The sequence below is a fragment of the Vigna umbellata genome, chromosome 1, assembly GCF_029865625.1.
Source record: "Vigna umbellata cultivar VRB3 chromosome 1, Vumbellata_1.0, whole genome shotgun sequence".
Lineage (NCBI taxonomy): Eukaryota > Viridiplantae > Streptophyta > Magnoliopsida > Fabales > Fabaceae > Vigna > Vigna umbellata.
In genome coordinates this window covers 17410130-17431775 of record NC_142165.1, presented here as the reverse complement: position 1 = coordinate 17431775, position 21646 = coordinate 17410130, and the positions used below count along the sequence as shown (strand labels likewise).

The following is a 21646-nucleotide window of genomic DNA, read 5'->3' as shown; positions in this document are numbered from 1 at the left end:
ATATTTTTTTTCTCAAAAATCTTTTACAAAAATTTATCCAAACATATCTGATTCGAGAAAACCAAGAATGATTCCTGGAATGGTTCCCCGAATGCCACCATCAATACTAAGCATAGTGACTAGGTATCTGTCATCAGATGCTCTTGGAGCTGGAGATACATGGTTTTTCATATACACTTGAATATAGTGAGAGATAGAGAAAGAGAAAGAGAAAGAGAAAGAGAAAGAGAAAGAGAAAGAGATTGAACTTCTTTACAAGTTTATGTTGATACAAACACACTTTTATATCAAATAAAATAAGAGATGGACATAAATTTATATATATATATATATATATATATATATATATATATATATATATAAAATATTTTCATTGATTTGAGATATTTTAGAATAGCATCAAAATCAAATCCGTCTAATATTTATTTTTGTATAGCGTGTTAAATCAATTTAAAATAACATGGATGGTATCATTTTAAACTAAGAGATATTAACGTTGAATACTTCCACACTTCATTTGTTTATTTAACCAGCTACTCTTCTCATTTTAATCATGTTCTTTTTTTATAGGGTCCACTGGCCAATCCAGAAATGCATCGATTTAAGGGATATGAATCCAATATTTAAATTTACAATGATTCATCTAGATAGCTACCAAAACACTCAAAACGTGTATCTTTAAGGCTTTCAACCTCAGTACTTTGAATACATCGACCCTTTTGTTGCCTTGCTTTTAATACACAGATAGCGTAGTTCTTCACATGATAATAGTAAATCATTATACCTATATACCCATATACCTATATTAATAAAGAACTAAACTTTAAACTTAATTTATTTTAGGATATATGCGATATGATTTTACATCGTCTGTCTGAGCTTATTGAATATAATTAAGAGTTTAAATATATCAATGTTCTTTCTTTTGTCATTATTAGTGTCATTTTCCTTTATTATTACTTTTTACATATTCATCCAAGTTTGAAAAAATAATTTTCATTTGATTAAATCCTCCCTTAAAAGTTGGCTTAAATCCACTTCTGCTTTATGAACATTCAATTTTCATTCACCATTAATAATACCATTCAAATTCATTTTTAAGACTTCATTTGGAATAATGGTTTATTTAATATATAATATTTATTTTGCTTATAAATAAAACAAGGCATGCTTCTAAGATAAAATGAATTTAGAAACATTATAGTGTAACCCAAATTATTACATTACAAAGACTTCGGTAACATGAAATCAAAGAAACAAATAGTTTAGAAGGACACTCAATTTATTGTGACTCAACACGATGAAATAGATCATCACTACAATGAACAGAACACAAATCATATATCATATAGACCGAACAACAACTATCTCTCATCCCTTCGTGTTTGAAAATTTCTCTTTGTACTTAGACATTACAGATTTACGAAATCTCCTTTGTTTGGATAGTCGTTCCGCAAACCTGATAAAAAAATATAGTCAATACGTGAAACTGTGATTTGAAGCAAGTTACAATTTTCTTTAACAAAAATTACATTGTTGATAAAATTACATTATAATTATGTGTGTGTAGGGTTTTGATATATATATACCTCTTCAAGGCATCTGCATTTGTTTCGTTAGAATCCACATTTTCATGAACACCAGTCCTCAAGTTAATCTTTGAAACTGTTTTCTTTAACAATTCTTCCGCAACTTGGACGAGGCCATTCAAATTCTTCTCCGTGGCAATGTCAACCGAAGACAAGTCCCCAGTTAAAGTGTCGTCCTACAAAATTTGAATATAAAGAATTAAACTCATGAGTTTTCATTTGCAATCACGAGAATCATTGTAGATGTTTATATATGTTTTGAAAGAACCTGGATTCGGAGGTAGTTTTCTTCAGCATTGCGTGCTTGGAAAACGGAGTAGATGTGGAAATCAACCATGTCAGAACTAGCTTCAGTGAAGACATCGATTATAGGAGTTTTACTGCCGTTGGAAACCCAGCTCAACGCGCCCCATGAAGATGCCTCAGCAGCACTGTATTTCATATCTTGTTTCTGAGAACCTGTTCCCAATGATATCACCAAAAACTTGCTGTATTGCAACGGTTTCACATTCATGTTTTCAAATGAACCTTCACTGTGGATTTTGTTCGACACTTCTGCAATCGCCACCAGTGCCTTCAAAACACCAAATTAACTTATATATCTATCACGTTCTTTCAAGCATATTGTATATACTTAGTTTAAAATCACGTTAATTGCAGCAGTACATATATAACGAGAGTATTTATAATACCGGGTTATTTGCTGCTACACCACCATCTATAAGGTCGAATTTGGAAGGACCATCGGGGGTTGTGGTTTCAAAGGAATGAGCTGGAAGGTAGGTTGGTGCTGCTGAAGTTGAAATGCATATATCAGACAATAACCCATTCAAATCTGGCCTCTTCTTCACCTGTGACATCATAATTGCGAGTAATAATTTCGTTAGAGAAAAAGACAAACACACATTACATTCCTTGTTATCTACGAATTTTCTTCAAATTTTGCAGAAAAGTCTGTTAAAAAAGCTGCAATTTTTATTTTCAAGTGAGTGACTTCTTGCAACCAGAATATATTTTAGGTAATAAGTCAGAGGAGGGATGAACCTGGAAGCTGGAAAAGATGGTGGGTTGAAGGTTTTTGATATCAAATGCCGGGATAACGACATTGGTTAATGTGTTTTCCAATTTTGTGTCCCCTAGTTCTTCCCTGATGAGCTTGTGTAAATACTTGCCGTCATACTGTGGTCCAGTCAGAGTTCTTCCGAACTTCATCGCTGTTGAGAATATATTCCAGGGACTGTGTTTGGAAAATCACACTGTAAATTAGTACACGGTGATAAAATATGATATGGATTTGAATGATTTGGTATGAAGTTTATGGTAAAGTGTGGTATTTACCTATTCTGTGGGAAGATTTTTGGGGAATTCTGAAGGTAGAACTTCTTAATATCTTGGGCTGCATACAAGGGTCGGTTATCTTTATTTGGAGCAGTGAGCATTGCAGTGACTAATCCACCGGTGCTTGTTCCTGCAATCACATCAAAGTAATCTGCTAGCCTTGCATCAGCACCATCCAGCTTCTGCATATGCACCATTATCAGTTAGATGGCTGCATTAACAACAGTTAATTTACATATACAACGTTTTTTTCTTAGTTAGCAGATTATTACCTGAAGTTCTGATTCAAGGAAACCAAGTAAAACTCCTGGAATGATTCCCCGAATACCACCACCATCGATACTCAGTAGAGTAATCAGGTGTCCATCGTCACTTTTTTGAGTTGCTTCCATAGATCTCAATTGATGACTTACTGAGACAAAGAGAAAGAGAGAGAGATGGAATGAACTGATCTTACGAAAGAGCAAAGAAAACTACTTCTTTTTCAGAAAAATCTAAATTTCATGGCCTAATTTGATGAGGAGAAGCTGTATATTTATACATAAACCATGTAAAGAATGAACAAGTTGACGACTGATTTAGCACGTTTAATTAGTTGCTACAAAAACACGGAAATAGGTAACATGTTTCCACAACTTCTATACTCGCATTATATTAATAAGTTTTCCCGTGAAATTACGTGTTAACATGGTAATCAATAAATATATGAATGAGTTCTTTTTCAGTTAAGTCAACCGTAGTAAATTTTCCCCAACCTATAACAAATATAAAAAAACTTCAAATAATAGAGGTAAATTTTATTTTATTTTTGTTAATAAGTGAGAAAACTATGTAGAAATTATAATACATTTTTTAAGTAAGGTGAATCGAAGTCAAACGTTAGATCTATGACGGAAATGAATCTTTTCTCCATTAATTATCTGAATTTTTAACTACTCAGTGATAATTATCCTTACACAAAAATCAACTATTAACTCAATTTAAAAACATAAATCAGAAATATTCTTCGTAATAAAACATGGGCTCATATGTAACTCTTATCCAATAATTTAAGAAAATGAATTAGATTGTTTTTATAGTGTTAAACTGATGCCACAGAAACTTTTTTTTCTTTTACTAGCAAGAACCATACAAAAGAATACCACATAAACATGGAAATGGGTAATATGGTTTCCATAAAATCTACTGACTGTTGAAAACTTCTACTCACATTATTTTAATCAGTTTTCACGTGTTACTTATGGCTTTTGATGGTGACAGGACAATCAATAGACGTATGAATTCTATATATATATATATATATATATATATATATATATATATATATAGAGAGAGAGAGAGAGAGAGAGAGAGAGAGAGAGAGATGAGCTAAGACTACAGTTCAAACCGCACATACAGAAAGAAAAGAATTACTATTGTTCAACTTTAGGCTGCTAAGACAGTGTCTTTGACCACACAGCTGAATGATTTTGAATGATTAGGGCAACCCTGTGTTGTGTTGTTTTTAGCAGTACATAAAAGAAATGTTTTGAGAGAAATTCTTCACATGGTAATTGTGTCTTCTAGAGGAATAGAGGAAATGATTTCAAACAACCAAACCCTAAATTCAAAATCTGTGTTACATATATTAATTGTATATACGTGTTATATGCTAAATCAACTTTTTGTTTAACTCCACTTATATTTTGTGAAACAAGTTTTTGTTTCACAGTATTACTAGGGTTATCCATTGTTATAATTTTCAAATACTAATTAATCCACAAATTCATTTTATGCATTTTGTATATATTGTATTAACTAATTAAGGATATGTGTGTGCGTGCACACTATCTTAAATTAAAATAGGTGTTTTCAGAATTTTATTGTAATATATTTTATAAGTTTTTAATAGTCACTTAACTGAGGATTGTTAATTAAAATTGGTTAATTTTTATGATAAATGTAAATTAAATAATTTTTAATTAATTTTTTATTATAAAAAATAAATATATTAAAAGAAATAGAGTCGTCCTAATCTATATCCACAAAAATATAAAAATTAATATAAACAATTTTCTATAGAACATTTTAATATTGGTAGGTATCAAGATTACTTACTTTCATAATAAATAAATAAATAAGAAAACAAACTCATCAATAACGATAAGAAGTTATTTCATCAATACCGACCATCGTGGGCTCTGATCAATCACGAGTCAATGAGTCAATGCAAATACCTAAAAAATTGGAAAGAAAGTTACGATATTCCAACCATCATTAATTAAATAATTTATTAATTTATAATAACGTGACTATTATTTTATGAGGCGCGTGCTACATATATTAATTATAATAACGCGACTATGATTGTATGAGGCGCGTTCTTGGTTAAAGGACTTTCTTTTCTGACTTGTTTAAATGATAATTAATTAATTCATTAAATTCTCAAGATATTTCGGACTCTTCATGACGTAAAAAAAATCCTCAAGATTTCTTTTAAATATTTATGAGTATAAGTGGATATTTACAAATTTTAAAATATTTTTAAATATTTTTCAAGTAAATATTTATGTAGACAGCAGATAGACTTTTTTTTTTCGTATCAGATGAGTAGACATTATCCATACCAACCCGATTGTTTTCATTTCTATTCTTGATTATTGATTTATATTTTTTTTTCCATCATACTTAAATTTTACATAACAATAACTGAGTTGAGAAGACTAGTAGTACTCTAGATGAAAAAAAAGATAGAATGGTTAATTATAAGCAAAATAAATATGATTCTTATAACATACAAGAATCAATTTCTTATATCAATCTCATCAAGTTTAATTCATGACTTTTGATGATTAAATCAATTATAATCACATTAATATAAATAAAGATCAATAAGAATTTTACACAAATATAATCATTAGTAATTTTTAAAACATTAATTAATTATAAAAGTGTACCATCAAAATGAAAAATAATACTCAAACTATTTTCATAGGGATAGAAATAAAATATTATCTCTATCATGATATAAAAAGTAAAATTAATTTTTATATTAAATATCTAATAAAATTAAAGCATAATATAAAATTTTTGGTTAGTTGTTGATTTAAAAATAATGAATTAAATATGATTTAGTTTTTAAACTTAGTTACAAAATTAAAATTTCTTCTTATCTTAAACTTTAATACACTTTTATCTTTAAATTTTAAAAATAAATAAATATAATTATTTTAATTCATTTGTGTCACTACAAAAATCTCCAATTTTAGTAGGGGTTATTTTTAACGTTACCGGAGTTTTAACTTCCGAAAAATATGTTTTCAGGGGTTACAAGAACCATTGGGAAAACCACCGTCACAAAGTTATTGGCGATTTTCTGCCAATTTTCAGGGGTTTTGGAAACCGTTGGAACTAACCGGGGTTCCTTAAAACCGCCCCTATTACTAGGGGTTTCTGGGAAACCGCCGGGACCCAGGGGATTCTGTGAACTGCCCCTTTTCTAGGGGTTTTTGAAGAACCGCCAGAACTAACCGGGGTTCTACGAACCGCCGGAAGTAGTTAGGTTCGAAAAGTTTCCGGAGTTTTATCCAAAACCGCCAGAAATGCATACAGTTTTTTTTTTGTTGAAATTGGAGAATTTCTTAATTCTTATGCATCAGATACCTATATAGCAGTGTAGTAGTTTATGCTAATAAAATTAAATGAATTAATAAGCAATCTGGAATGCTTCTTTGTAAATTTTGGATAATCTCCTTTTGTTAATGGATCCATAAACCTTCAATGGAACAAATAAATTATCTGATATTCATACTTTATTACTAACTATATATAGCATTATCATTAGTGGAGTAAACATCTAAAGGTATCAGGATGCATTATACTTCTGCTTACAATGACTTTTACCTTTTTTGTTTCTTTTCAACATAGATTTTTCATGCACCTTAGTTCCCACACACCAGAATGAAAGTAAGAACTTTATAGCACACCATTTTAATTGTATAATATCAGTTTTGAGGATAAGGATATATAGAGAAGTTCTTTACCATCCGAAAGTAGCCTCTCAATCAAGTTTGTTTTCAGAGAGTGGCACACTCCAAACAAGATTCAATGTTATGCCATTTTGAATTCTCTGCACAGTTTTGTTATAAAAAATTAAAGACAAAGATGTTCGATACTAAAAATTAAATACAAAGATGTCTAAGGTTCTTCTTCTTCATTACATCCATCGTTTGACACACTTCCTTTATCAGATACCTACAATATAACATAATAGTTAGTCAGTTATATTTAAAAAAAAGATCATACAAATAAAATTAGCAATTACCAATGATGATTGAAATGTAGCAAGCTGTGAAGGCAATTGACCCGGATAATTTTGCAACAATAATGATATCACTGCCTTCATTTCATTGACTTGTGTTGTCAATGAAGATACCTTTAAAAGATGAAATTATTTAAAAAGTAAGAAAAATGATATCTAAGAAGTTGATCATAAAAAGAACAAACCAAGTAATTGATAAAATATTCATTAACCTGAGTTTGTAATTCAACATTAGAAGCAGAAGTTGAAGATGATCCACCATGAGAACGAGCATGGACTCCAAAGACTTTAGATGGGCAAGGACCCAAACCTAAACCGCGAACGCGTCCACAATGCTCTTTGATTCCTAAAGCATGAGCCAATGAATCTGAACTGGATATTTCTTTTGATTGAGTCGATGATATTGTAGATTCATATGCTTCAATTTGATTCTAGTCCAAACAGAAACAACACCAGATTAAAGAGTTGCAATTCTAATTTCCAGAACCAGATTTCAAAGAGCTATTTTTACTACACTATCAAAAGACTTTTACTTCAGTTTTCTTTGGTTCAAGTATTTAGTTTATGAACTGATATGATAACAATGGTTTAATAATGAATGAGTACCAAAATTGTTTATTCCACAGTTATAACATTGTTTTAATCCATCACTTAAATCTGCACGAATTAGAAGAAGAGTTGAAGAGAGCAAAAGTTGGTTCGGTTGAGAGAATAAGTGAGACAAAGGTTTAACTAATTATTCATCCTTCACTTTTGACCAGTATAATACTTCCTATAACTCACCATAAGCACAAAGTTCTAATAACCACACACTTCCATTCTACAACTTAGGTACATGATAACACAATATTTATACAAACATGCTAGGTTGTTCTAGAGAAGCATTTTGGCAGCATGTTCTAGAAAAATTTATTATGGTGATAATTTTATAACCATGTAGAAACATTTCGAATACTTAAGTAGTTTAATATTTACGAAATTCTAAGGAGTTATTTGTAATCATAAAATTAAATGTGTTAGTAAAATCCTAACCATTGTTTTGTGATGAGCCACTAATATTAAATAAAATCATCATGATTGTCTTAAAATTTGGATCAGACAGCAAACATAATCATCAATTTTGTAAATACTTCCTTCCTCTAAAGTTCTATTCTTTCTCATTCTCCAGCTAAAACCGCATTCCAACAATTTCCAAGTAGTGAAATCACCGATGCTCTATTTGATATCATCTAGAACAATAGATTCTGATTAGAAGGTATCTGGGTTTTTTGTTCATTAAATTTGATTTGACTCATTTTCATGCAATCAATGCTGATTAAATCCAGTACTTTCAGGTAATATCTTCCTTATCATTTATAGGAAAAAAAATATACACAAAAACATTTTGTATAATGAGTTAACATAATTTCCCTATAAGAACATCATTATTCTGGTATATGTTTACCACAGGAGGTAATGATTCTCTAAAATCAGATCACGTTACCAAATTAATTATCCCCTAACAAAACTTACTCCAATTTGCTGCACTAAACTGTTATACATCTGTAGCAGGAATAAAACTTACTCCAATTTCTCTTACCTCATCACTAACAAAAGCTCCATTGGTCTTCTTATGGGTAGCTATTCAGAGAGTGGCACACTCCAAACAAAATTCAATGTTATGCCATTTTGAATTCTCTGCACAGTTTTGTTATAAAAAATTAAAGACAAAGATGTTCAATACTAAAAATTAAATACAAAGATGTCTAAGGTTCTTCTTCTTCATTACATCCATCGTTTGGCACACTTCCTTTATCAGATACCTACAATATAACATAATAGTTAGTCGGTTATATTTAAAAAAAAGATCATACAAATAAAATTAGCAATTACCGATGATGATTGAAATGTAGCAAGCTGTGAAGGCAATTGACCCGGATAATTTTGCAACAATAATGATATCACTGCCTTCATTTCATTGACTTGTGTTGTCAATGAAGATACCTTTAAAAGATGAAATTATTTAAAAAGTAAGAAAAATGATATCTAAGAAGTTGATCATAAAAAGAACAAACCAAGTAATTGCTCCTAACATTGTCATATAAAAAGTTATTAAATTATAACAGAATTTTAAGAAAAAGAAATTTAGGTTTTATCTTTGTTCTTTCATCAAGCCGGTAGTCAATAAAAGAAGCCCAATGATCTTTATCTATTCCTTCTGGAGCCATGGCAATCAATTCATCTCTAGTACGTGTGTCATCATCTCTTTATTGCCATAATTCTTGTAGAGAATCTCTCCATTTATGATTAAGTGCTTTCAAGATGTAGTTTATTTGAATATTAGAATTGATGGCAAACTTTGTCTTCAAAACAGATTTTAATCAAAATTAACAATAATTACATAATAAATCAATTGTGAATGCTTCTTTGTAATATTATGAATTTACATTACTTACTTGAATGGTATTTTGAATTATATCTTCTTTGTAAGTTTTAGGAATCTTCTTCCAACTAGAATAACATATAGGGAATGCCTTGAAGTTTCTAGCAATACTCCCCAAGAATCGATTCAATAATGCGCCAGCGTCTCCAATTGGTTGATACTCATCATTCCAACGTACAATAATCCTTTCATTTTGAGGCAAATTCCAAACATCATTTGTTTTTAAGTGTTTGGTAGTCATCTTACTTTGAAATGAGACTGCTTAGGAGGAAGGGAATTAGGGCTTCGGAAACTAGAAATGAAGGTGCGGGAAAAACTTTTCTAATATTAATTGAAGACCGCCAAAAATTATTCTAAAATAAAAATATATTTTAGGGACGACTTTGGTTAGTAACTGCCACAATTTTTTTTTTAAAAAAAAAAAAACTTACTTGCGGTTTTAAGCATAAACCGCCGAAATTTATCCAGGATTTCCAAAATCGCCGGAAAAAACCCCTCCTAAAATTCATTATTTTATTTTTGTAGTGTTAATTTATTTTAATATGTTAAACATGTTTTAGATTATTTTTGTTTACCCTCTTTAACATGTTTTAATTCAAATATGAGTTGAAACATCATTTAATAAACCCAAAAAATTAATATAATTATGCTAAAAGAATATATTTATTCTGTTCAAAAATCAAAATTTATAATATATAAATTTTGTCCAAATTTAAAAAATAAAAATATATTTAACTGTATTTAACTTATAATAATCTATGTGAGTTTTTTTTTCTTAAATAGTTACATGATCAAGATAAAAGATAACAATAAAATGTAAAAAAGAAAACAACACTATAATAACCCAGTGCTCATATGAAACAACTAGAACTAAAACAACAGCCGTGTTGTTTTTTTTATCAGCAAAAGTAAGATGCATTGAATAGAAATAAATTATATTCGGAGTCCTAAAATCAAGTTTGAATTTTAGATACATAATTGTTAAATCATTCATAATAAATAATTGACCTAAATAATTTAAAAGAAATTCATGTGAAACATATAAAATATATATATATATATATATATATATATATATATATATATATATATATATATATATATATATATATATATATATATATTTTGCATGTTTCACATGTAATTTTTTTCAAATTATTCTGGTCAATTATTTGATAAGAACAAAATTATTTGTCATGATAAGAACAAAATTGTGTCAATTGTTTATTATGATAAGAACAAAATTGTGTTCCATGTTCGAATTAGCGAAATACATTAGGCTAATATATGTGTTCACCATTTTTCTAAATAATTTTGAATTCATTAATGTGTTTGGATAGATAGTTTTTTTTTTGCAATTTTTAAGAAATTTAAATTATTTAATTTAGAAATATTTTTAAATAAGATAATTGAATTTTAACTTTATTATTAAGATAAAATATTTCATTTCATATCTAATAAAAAATACTAAGTACGAAAATGGTTATTTCTATTTTTCATATACGAATAAAAAAATTATCATCAATAAAAACATAATAATTTCTATCAGTATTAGTTGGGAAAACGGTAATAAATAATAATTCAAAATAGTTACGATAAAAATATTCAAAATATTAATTAAAAAATAACTTATGCAAATTGTTATGGGGCTTTTTTTGACGAAGTTAGAAGAAATCTAATATCACGAGTTTTGGGACTTTTATTTTTGTTCACCTTTGGATAAACTGAAAACATATAAGATTTTTTTAATCTTGATGTTACAAGTAAAGCAAACTATCATAATAATTAAAAAAATTCTCATTCTAGAATTATAAGACTGTCTTGTTAGTAAAATTAAAAAAATAAAAATAAAAAAGATTATAATTTAACTTTTTTTTTACTAATATATAGAAATTATAAGATTTAGAAATTATAATAAGATATGGTGAAATTAGAATGAATGATGAAGAGATAGACTTGTCTTGTACTATATAAAGCCAATGTTGTACTTATTTATTAGGAAAATAATAATTTTAGGTTGAATATTAGATATAAAAGAAGTAGATGGAATAGGAATAATCCAAAACATACTCCAACTTATCCAAAAGCTTATCAAGATCCCATCAAAATCAAATATAAAATGGAGCTAGAATAATGGGAGGGTGTGCTAGCACACTTTTTTATGTATAAATATATACAATAATATTAATGCTTCTATATTATAAGTTTAGGGCACGTGCTAGATAACATTGTTTATACAAGACCATATTAAAATTAACTTATATTTACGTAAAAATGTAAAAAATTATTAACTTATATTTAATGTTTCATATATGAATTTAAAATAATAATTAAAATATTTCATCTCACATCTTTTCTAAACTTGTTAAAGTTTTCATCGTTAATTAATTACTATATTAAAATTTTAAATTCGCAATATTAATTACTTTTTAGTTGAGACTCGAATTTATAGATTTAAAATTATAATTCAATAACAATATATAATTTATTTATAACTTATTTATTAGAGATGGTTAAATGATTGATCAAGTTGTTGATTATGATGTTTTGACATTTTTCAATTATAATATTTTGTATAATAGACGGCATTTAAGTTAAAATTAACCATGAGTAACATGTATAAAATTATTTTATGTTTCTTCTTGTTGTAAAAGTTTATTTAAACATAGTTTATATTTTTTTTGAAAGGACAACTCATGAACAACCAAAGTTGTCTCCTGTGTTTATTGTTTTTAATTATAAGCTTATTATAGTTTCAACCATGTGAATCATTTAATCAATTTTAACAATTAAGAAATACAAATAGCATAGTATACTAATAGAAAGAACATTATTATAAGAAAAATGATACTTGAACAACCATTTTTGACAACATTTAGACACGCGCACACGTGTCTAAATTTGAGTGGTCCAGTTGGAAAAATTAAATGAAAATGGACCACTCAAATTTAGACACGTGTGCGCGTGTCTAAATGTTGTCAAAAATGGTTGTTCAAGTGTCATTTTCCTTATTATAATATATTGATACACATTAATTATTGTAAGACAAAAAGACTGATTTCAATGAATAACCTTTAGTGCATATAAAAACAAGTAATTTATCCCCAACTTTGATTACATTTTTTTTATCAATTTAAAAGTAAAATAGACCGTAGATAAGAAATTTAAGCAATCGTGGACGTAGTGCAATGATTTTTTTTTCTTAAATTATATTTCCTAAAATATCACATGTGTCAATATATCTTTAGTTCTTTAAGTATAGTCACGTTTTACTTTTTATGAAATTTTATTTATTTATTTATTAGCACTGCATATTATATTTTTTAATTAAATTATAAAAATTATATTTTAATAGTTCTGAAATATTATATTAAGTGTACACCATAGTTTTTATTATCATAATTAGGATTTTGTTATAACAAAACTTGTTAAGCTCTACTGAAAGATTGAATTAATCATTGACTGATTTGAGTTTACTAGGTTATTAAAACCTTTTGGTAAAACCCTGAGTTATCGCAACTTGTATCTGCCAAATTTCGTAAAGTTAAAAAAATAAAAATGTCACATTTAATCTTAGCTTCTTTTTCAGCATTTTATTTTCTATCTCCCTAATAAAATTATATCTCCTTTTTAAATATTTTATTTTACTGTAATTAGTAGTTATAATCCTTATCTTCTTTGCTACTTGCAAAATGTATAACAGACCAAGTACTTCACATTTCTTATGGTTGGGAAATAAGATAATTCACATTTCACTAAAATTAGGGGTATTTTTTTAAATAAGCCTCGATGCTTCAAATGAAGGTATGTTTCTATTGTACTTCCCCATATTTTTCCATGCATTCTCACACTTCAAAAATAATTTTTTTAACGAATTTTGAAATTTATTGAAGTTTTTAAAAATTTCTTAACGGATTTTAAAATCTATTATAAAAAATCTTTCTAACAAATTTTAAAATTCTTTGAAGAAAAGAAATGAAATGTGAGATTTTTTGAAATACATGAGATAATTTTGAAATTTAAAAATAAAAATGTGAAAGTGCATGGAAAAAAGTGGAGTAAGTGGTGTAGGGAGAAAAACTCCAAAAAAAAGAAAACAAAAGAGGGAGTCCATAAATTGAAAAGCACTCGGCCCATATGGTACATTTCTTTCTGCACAACCTCCGCAATTTATTCATACGCCTTCGTACATTTTAAAATTTCATTTTTATCCTTATTTTTATTTTAAATTCTGGACTACATGATTTAGAAATGTTTTGGAATGTACAATTTAAAATATAAAAAAAAATTATATTTCGAATTTAATAAACTGAAATAGAAAATAAAAAATATATTTTAGATTGTATAATTAAAATATAATATTTTATATTTTAATTATACAATTCAAAATATATTTTTAATTATATGTTATGGATTGTAGAATTTAGAATAGAAAATTTATATTTTGAACTATATCCTCATAATGCAAAATAAAAAAATATATTTTGAAATATATAGTTTAAAATGTAAAATAAAAAAACAAATTCCAGATTATACAATGGAAAAGGTTTGTTTTAAAGGTCAGTACGAAAACCTTTGTGATTCTTGTTTATGTGTTGTGTTTGAGATAAACTCAAGGAATTACGAATTGTGGAATGTAGATTATGTAATTTGAAAAAAAAAATATATAATCTGATTTTTTTTTCATAAAAAAAAATATGAATCTTATAATTCTGAAGTCATCCTTCATACTTCACCTTGAAAGATTTATGCTTTTTTTTTAAAAAAAAAAAGAAAGATCACTTAATATTTTATCTTGTTAAACATATAGATATTGTATGGGATTTTTTTTTTTTTTAAATTACTATCATTTAGTCAGCCAAATATGATGCAAACTAAATTAATATGAAAAATAGATTTTATTATATGTAGGTCAAACCTTATTTTAATTTAAAAATCAATTATAAATTAGCATCAACTTAATTGACTTTGGAAACTAATACAAACGAATTAATTTTCATAATTCTATAGTCCCACGCAAGTTTGATTTGAATCTGACGCTACTAATTAAATAGTGTCAACTTTTTACCAACAGATCTTCTTAAAGTGTTATGTTTTCCTTCCAAAGGAATTAGGATTCTTGAGTTGATAGAACATGATGCTACAGAATTAGGATAAGATTATGGGGTAAGTCGAACGTTAAACTTCCCTTCCCTCAAAAGATGCAAATAAAGGACGAATATAATTAAGGAAATATATTAACGAAATCTGATGATTAGGATGATAAAAACTTAAAACAAGATCCATATATATAAGGACGAATCACTCTACAGCAATGTTACATTATCACTCTACACTTAATTTCTTTTGTTTTTTTTAAAGCTCTAAACCTATAACGTATATATCCTTGAATCCTTACTTAAAAATTATGAACATGCAATTTTTCTTTTCCATCAATTGTACCTTTCAAATTCATTTTCAGAACATGTGTATATTTAACAATATTTATTTGGAATAATTGTCTTTAATAATAGTTATTTGGCTTATAAATAAAATAAGGCATGCTTTTAAAATAAAATGAAGAACAATTAGTATATAGTGTAACCCAAAATGATTCCATACAAAGCCGTTGGTAACACGAAAACAAAGAAACACGTAGGGTTTACAGCACATGAGATGTAACATTGTAGGGACTCTAATTATTGTGATACAGAACAATGAAATATATCTCCACTGTCATGAAAACTACAAAATATAAATAATCATTTATCATTTTGGCCAAGCAACACTCTTATCTCTTCGTCTTTCAAATATTCCCATTGTTCGCAAACGTTTGAGATTTCCGAAATCTCCTCTGTTCGGATAGTCGTTTCGCAAACCTGATAAAAAATAATCAATACGTGAAACTGTGATTTGAAGCAAGTTACAACTCATGGATTTTGTTTGATAAAAATCACGTAGTTAATAAAATATTAGTATGATGAACACATGATGTTTATTATATACTTTAATTTCTTACACGCTTTTTGTAAAATTCTTTACATTATCATGTGTGTGTGAGAGAGATTAGGGTTTTGATATATACCTCGTCAAGGCTTCTGCGTTGGTTTCGTTAGACTCAACAGGTTCATGAATACCAGTCCTCAAGTTAATCTTTGAAACTGGTTTCTTTAACAATGCTTCCGCAACTTCGACAAGGCCATTCAAATTCTTTTCCGTGGCCACGTCCACCGAAGATAAGTTCCCATTTAAAGTATCGTCCTACAGATTTTGAATATAAAGAATTCAACTCGTGAGTTTTCATTTGCAATCACGAGAATCATTGTAGATGTTTATGTATGTTTTGAAAGAACCTGGATTCGGAGGTAGTTTTCTTCGGCATTGCGTGCTTGGAAAACGGAGGAGATGTGGAAATCGACCATGTCAGAACTAGCATGACTGAACACATCGATCAGAGGATTGCCACCGGAGGAGGAAACCCAGCCCAAAAGGCCCCATTTAGATGCCTTAGAAGCATTGTATTTCATTTCATGTTGCTGAGAACCTGTTCCCAACGATATCACTAAAAACTTTTTGTATTGCAACGGCTTTACATTCAAGCTTCCACATGACCCTTCATTGCTGATTTGGTTCGACACTTCTGCCATCGCCACCAGTGCCTGGAAAACGCCAAATTATAACATATCTATCACGTTCTTGTGTTATCAATTAAATCTCTTAAGCGTGCTTGCTTGGTGATTTTGTAAGTGTGTTTTATACTTGTTATCAAACTTCATTCACACTCTTTAGCTTGTGTGTGTGTTAATGATTAAGATTAGTTTTTTGACATAATTTGAGGAAACTGTATAATACCGGGTTATTTGCTGCTACACCACCATCTACAAGGTCGAATTTGAAACTACCATGGTGGGTTTTGGTTTCAAAGGAATGAGCTGGAAGATAGGTTGGTGCTGCTGAGGTTGAAATGCATATATGACAAAGACCCATTCAAGTATGGTCTCTTCTTCACCTGTGACATCATATTCGAGAGTAATAATTTCGTTAGAGAAAAAGACAAAACACAACACATGAGATTCCTTGTTATCTACGAATTTTCTTCAAAATCTGTAGCAAAGTCTGTAAAAAAAGCTGCAATTTGTTTTCAAGTGAGTGAACTTTTGCAACCACGATATATTTTAGGCAACAATTGAGAGGAGAGATGAACCTGGAAGCTGGAAAAGATGGTGGGTTGAAGGTGTTTGATATCAAATGCGGGGATAACGACATTGGTTAATGTGTGTTGCAATTTTGTGTCCCCTAGTTTTTCCCTAATGAGCTTGTGTAAATACTTGCCATCGTACTGTGGTCCCATCAGAGTTCTGCCGTATTTCATCAATGATGCGATTAAATTCCAGCCACTGTATTTGGAAAATCACACTGTAAATCAGTACAGTGATAAAATATGCATTTAGTTTTGAATGATTTGGTATGAAGTTTATATAGTAAAGTGTGGTATTTACCTATTCTGTGGGAAGATTTTTGGGGTATGCTCAAGGTAGAAATCCTTAATATCTTTGGCTGCGTACAAGGGTCTGCTGTTTTCATCTGGAGCAGTGAGCATTGCAGTGACTAATCCACCGGTGCTTGTTCCTGCAATCACATCAAAGTAATCTGCTAGCCTTGCATCAGCACCATCCAGCTTCTGCATATGTACCATTATTAGTTTGCTGCAGTGACTACAGTTATTTTACTTATAGCTTGTGTATTATATATAAGTGAAAACCCTAGACTCGTGTTTTGTCTTAGCTTATTACCTGAAGCTCTGATTCGAGGAAACCAAGTATAACTCCTGGAATGATTCCACGAATGCCACCACCATCAATACTCAGCACAGTAATGAGGTCTCCATCATCACCTTTGCTTGGAGTTTGAGTTGCTTCCATAGATCTCAATTGATGACTTACCAAGACAAAGACAAAGAGCGATGGAGTGAACTGAGCTTAGGAAAGTGCAAAGAAACTACTCAACTCTTGATCAAACTTTTTCAGAAAAACCTTGTTTTCATGGTTTAATTTGATGAGGAGAAGCTACGTATTTATATAAAAGCTAAACCGTGTAAAGATTGGAGATGTTAGCCTCAGTCGTTATGTTTTTGGCGTGTTAAGTTAGTTGTCACAAAAACAGGAAAATGAATAATATTTGTGAAATGATAAATCACACATTTTTATTTTTATATTGATTTGACACTTTTATAAAAATAAAATAATAATAAAAAAAGTATTTTTTTGTATTTTTTTAAAAAAGGTAAAAAAAATAATATTAAATGAATGTGAAAATTTTATATGTGGTAAAATATTCTTTATTTTATTATTTAAAACCTATCTCTATATTCACATTATTTTAGTCGTTTTCACACGTGTTAATTATGATGTTTGGTGGTTTGCGGTAATCAATGAACCGTATGAATTGGATTTTTTTTCTTAAGGGTAAACTAAAATTAGGTACTATAATGGAATAAATTTGTCTAAAACCTCAGTCAAAAAGACTTTCAATGAATAAAAATTCTTCAATTACTTGAACAGATTACCATATGTTTCTTTCAAAAGGGATTAATCAATCATAAGTTAAGCTATATTAGAAATATAATATAATCTCGTACCAAAATCTTAGCACCTTTTAAGGTTGTAGGATAGATTTCTCGTATGTTAAATTAATTTCCAGAAACGTCGAAATGGATAATATATATCTTCTTCTGTGAATAATGTTGAATATTCAAAACTTCTATAATCACGTGGTTTGTATCTGTTTTCACGTGTTAGGTTGGAGAAACAGTGTCTTTTGGACCACAGAGCTTAATGAGATTGAATCCAAAGGGAAAACTTTGTGTTTATTTTTGCTTTGCAGAGTAATTCTTCACATGGTAATGGTGTGTCTTCTAGAGGAGTGAACATATAAACAATCTATTTATTATATATTTATATATTGAAAATATATATTTATAATTTGATCATATTATAATTTATATATTGAAATATTCATGTAAAATATGTTTACTATTATTTAACAAATACTTTTGGACACACATTAAAAGGTTCACTTTTAAATTTACTAAATGTATATTTCTCTGTCTCAAATTTTCTTTCATTCACTTAATTTTAATTTATCCCAATATATTAGTGATGGATCTGTCTCCATTAACACTTCTCTTTCAAGCTTAGTATTTTTTTTTATATTAACTTTTAATTTCAATAAAATACAATTTTTTAATCTTATATCAGGTAAATTTTCGATACAAAGATTTATTCGAGTTGATCACTAATAATAATCTTTGACTCTGATATAAATTTATGAATCTTTATTTTGGTATTCAATTTTTTTCACTTTTATTTATTATAAAATTTAAATTTATACTTAGATTTTGATAATGAATAATTTTGAAATATCATCTTTCACAATATTGTTATTAGGTATTTTCTTATAACTAGTTAAATCACCTTCAATTAATTATTAATAAAACTCATTTTTCCTGGAGAATATTTTTACTTTTGATAGAGTATAAAATTAAAAAATAATAATTATCATTAATGAAAAAAAGTAATATTGATTGTTAACGCATGGATAGTTATGAACCATGAGTCAATTAGTCAATGAGAAAATATCTAAATAGTTGTGTCAATATAAATTCCAACCACCATAATTAATTATTTTATAATAGCATGACTATTATTTTATATTATTCTATGAGGCACGTGTTAGGTTAGAGGACTTTTTTAAATTTTCTTGTCTGACTTGTTTAAATTATAAGAGTCTCCTTAATTATTATTGTCACTTTATATTTTTCCACTTACCTACTTAATTTCATAGGCAACAATTTCAAAAGACTATAATTATAAGAAAATAATTAGAAAAGGATAAGAATATCATAATTGCATTTGTCTCTTTATTTGTCATATTCACGTATGCTCTTCACCACTATTTCATACACCTTTCAACGACAACATAAAAAAATAATTATCAAATAGTAACTGTAAAGTACAAAATTAAGGTTTAATCGTATTATTATTTTTTACTTAAATATGTAATTTAAAAAATTAATTAAATTGTTTTATTTTTAAAAAATAATTAATCATACTATTGGTGTAAAGTACTAATATTTACTTGACAACTATTTTTTTCTTATCATTTAATTTACTATTTTTGATATATTTTTCTTCTTTAATATTATTTTTCTATTCACGGTACTTTGAAAAGTGTATTTTGTAACATCCTAAAAATATAGTATAAAATTATACCATAGAATATTCACAATTAACAATATTACAGTTCAGTTCTGAAAGAGAAGAGGTACGCTTATGGTCGAACGACCTTACAACAATACTTCAAAATTTAAACTTTACAAAACAAAAGTCTAGACCGAACGGTTCCAAAACTAAGCTTACACTGATCGATTATACAAAATAGAACCAATTCTAACGACCGAACGGTCCTATGATTCAGCTTTCACTTCCACTTCTACCAGAGCCTCTTCTAGTAGACAATCTTCCCCTTCTACTCACATCCATAGGGTGATCATTGCAACAGGAAATGACGGCCGAACGGAAAATACAGACAAGACAGGAAAATAGGGTAAGCTTATGTAATTTAATTAATTCAGAAAACATAGAATTCACACAAATCTAAGATAAAATCCATAGGTCAATCATGCATCAACCAATCATACATTTCCAACCATAACCATACAGTAATACACGCAACGACCGATCCCTTGACTCTGACTGTCCAGACTGTATGAATTCTGTGTAGCTATGACGTTTTTGCACCCGGGTAATGTAATAGCTAGGATGTCCTCAACAGTTGCCACCCGAGGTTAGTCCGTTCCATCCAAGTTCACCTTATGGACTAGGACCTCCTGCCATTCTCACACATGACTTACTCCTCTTTATTTGAGAATGAGTAATCAAAGAATATCAGGATAAACGCCAACTAAGCATAACCACATTCATACTTTACCATTCAATAACCAATCCTGAGATATTCCTCCCTAGAATACTCTTTCATTTCCATACTATTCCATTCATACCACATTTTAAATACCATCATATTTCATCAATACAGTCAAACCGAAACCCAGAATACAAGATCCCATCTTGGAACAGAACCGAACAAGAGAATATTGTTTAGACTAACATAACCGAACCCTTATAAGACCGAGCGGTCTTTCACTTATCTACAGAATAGGACCGAACGGTCCATACTAGGTAAGACTCATCAGAAGCCTAACACTTATGATAATACAGAATGTTTACTCGCTACTCAACAATTATGATCGAACAGTCTTTACTACACAGAACTTCAAGAATGTTTGGAATACTATAGAATACATATAATTAAACTTAACCGAAAATAATGAATTCTTTTATCAGAGACCTAAAGGTTTAAACCAAGCACTAAAATCCATGGCCGAACACTATTGAGTTTGGACGAACACTCTTAATACCTAATGCAGATATATTACGGAATGTTATAAGACCAAACGCTTAGTTTAAATCTGAGCACTACTAAGACCGAGCACTACTGAGACCGAGCGCTTGATTCAAGACCGAGCATTACTGAGCTTATACCATGAAGGAATATATTCTAAATACAATTACATATAACTTATTTTTAATAACAGATAACTATAATATCTACGACTTTAAATATTATTGAATACATCAACTAAGCTGATTACGAAATATAAATAGAAAGCTATACTTAGACCGAACGCTTATTTACCAGTATACTAATAGAAAATCGATCGGTCATGAACTAAAGTTTTCTACAGAAGAAGAATCTAGTTCAGACTGAATGCTTAAAGGAAAAACCGAACGGTCAATAATGACTCTCGGTGACAAACACAGAATTACGCAGAAAGTTGCAGACTTAAGATCAAACCTATATCAACCCAGTTTACATTATTTATAAATCATTCACTCATTTAAACAAACAATGCAGTAACACCAATACTTCATATTCATCAATTAATCAAACAAACATACA

General features: G+C 28.8%; 1 protein-coding gene and 1 pseudogene across 2 annotated transcripts; both read right to left on the bottom strand.

Moving 5' to 3' along the window:
* Positions 1-1108: 1108 nt before the first annotated feature.
* LOC124840242 (patatin-like protein 2) lies at positions 1109-3476 on the bottom strand. The gene is made up of 7 exons (XM_088106468.1): positions 3200-3476; positions 2928-3109; positions 2634-2826; positions 2282-2440; positions 1858-2163; positions 1590-1765; positions 1109-1459 (listed from the first exon to the last, which is right to left on the bottom strand). Exons 1-7 carry the CDS (start codon positions 3317-3319, stop codon positions 1372-1374), a joined length of 1224 nt encoding a protein of 407 aa, XP_087962594.1. The 5' UTR covers positions 3320-3476; the 3' UTR covers positions 1109-1371.
* An 11717-nt stretch (positions 3477-15193) lies between these two features.
* Positions 15194-17683, bottom strand: LOC124840243 (patatin-like protein 2; annotated as a pseudogene). The gene is made up of 7 exons (XR_015782115.1): positions 17422-17683; positions 17128-17309; positions 16833-17025; positions 16481-16637; positions 15982-16287; positions 15714-15889; positions 15194-15507 (listed from the first exon to the last, which is right to left on the bottom strand). The product of XR_015782115.1 is annotated as a patatin-like protein 2 (transcript).
* Between the last annotated feature and the right edge of the window lie 3963 nt (positions 17684-21646).

What these genes read in the sequence shown, in the direction of transcription:
- LOC124840242 (XM_088106468.1), bottom strand. Translation starts at nt 3,319, where the DNA reads ATGGAAGCAACTCAAAAAAGTGACGATGGACACCTGATTACTCTACTG. An exon ending in GTGTAGCAGCAAATAACCCG is followed by an intron (nt 2,164 to 2,281) that starts GTATTATAAATA and finishes GGTGTTTTGAAG; the next exon opens with GCACTGGTGGCGATTGCAGA. An exon ending in AATGCAGATGCCTTGAAGAG is followed by an intron (nt 1,460 to 1,589) that starts GTATATATATAT and finishes TTTTTTTATCAG; the next exon opens with GTTTGCGGAACGACTATCCA.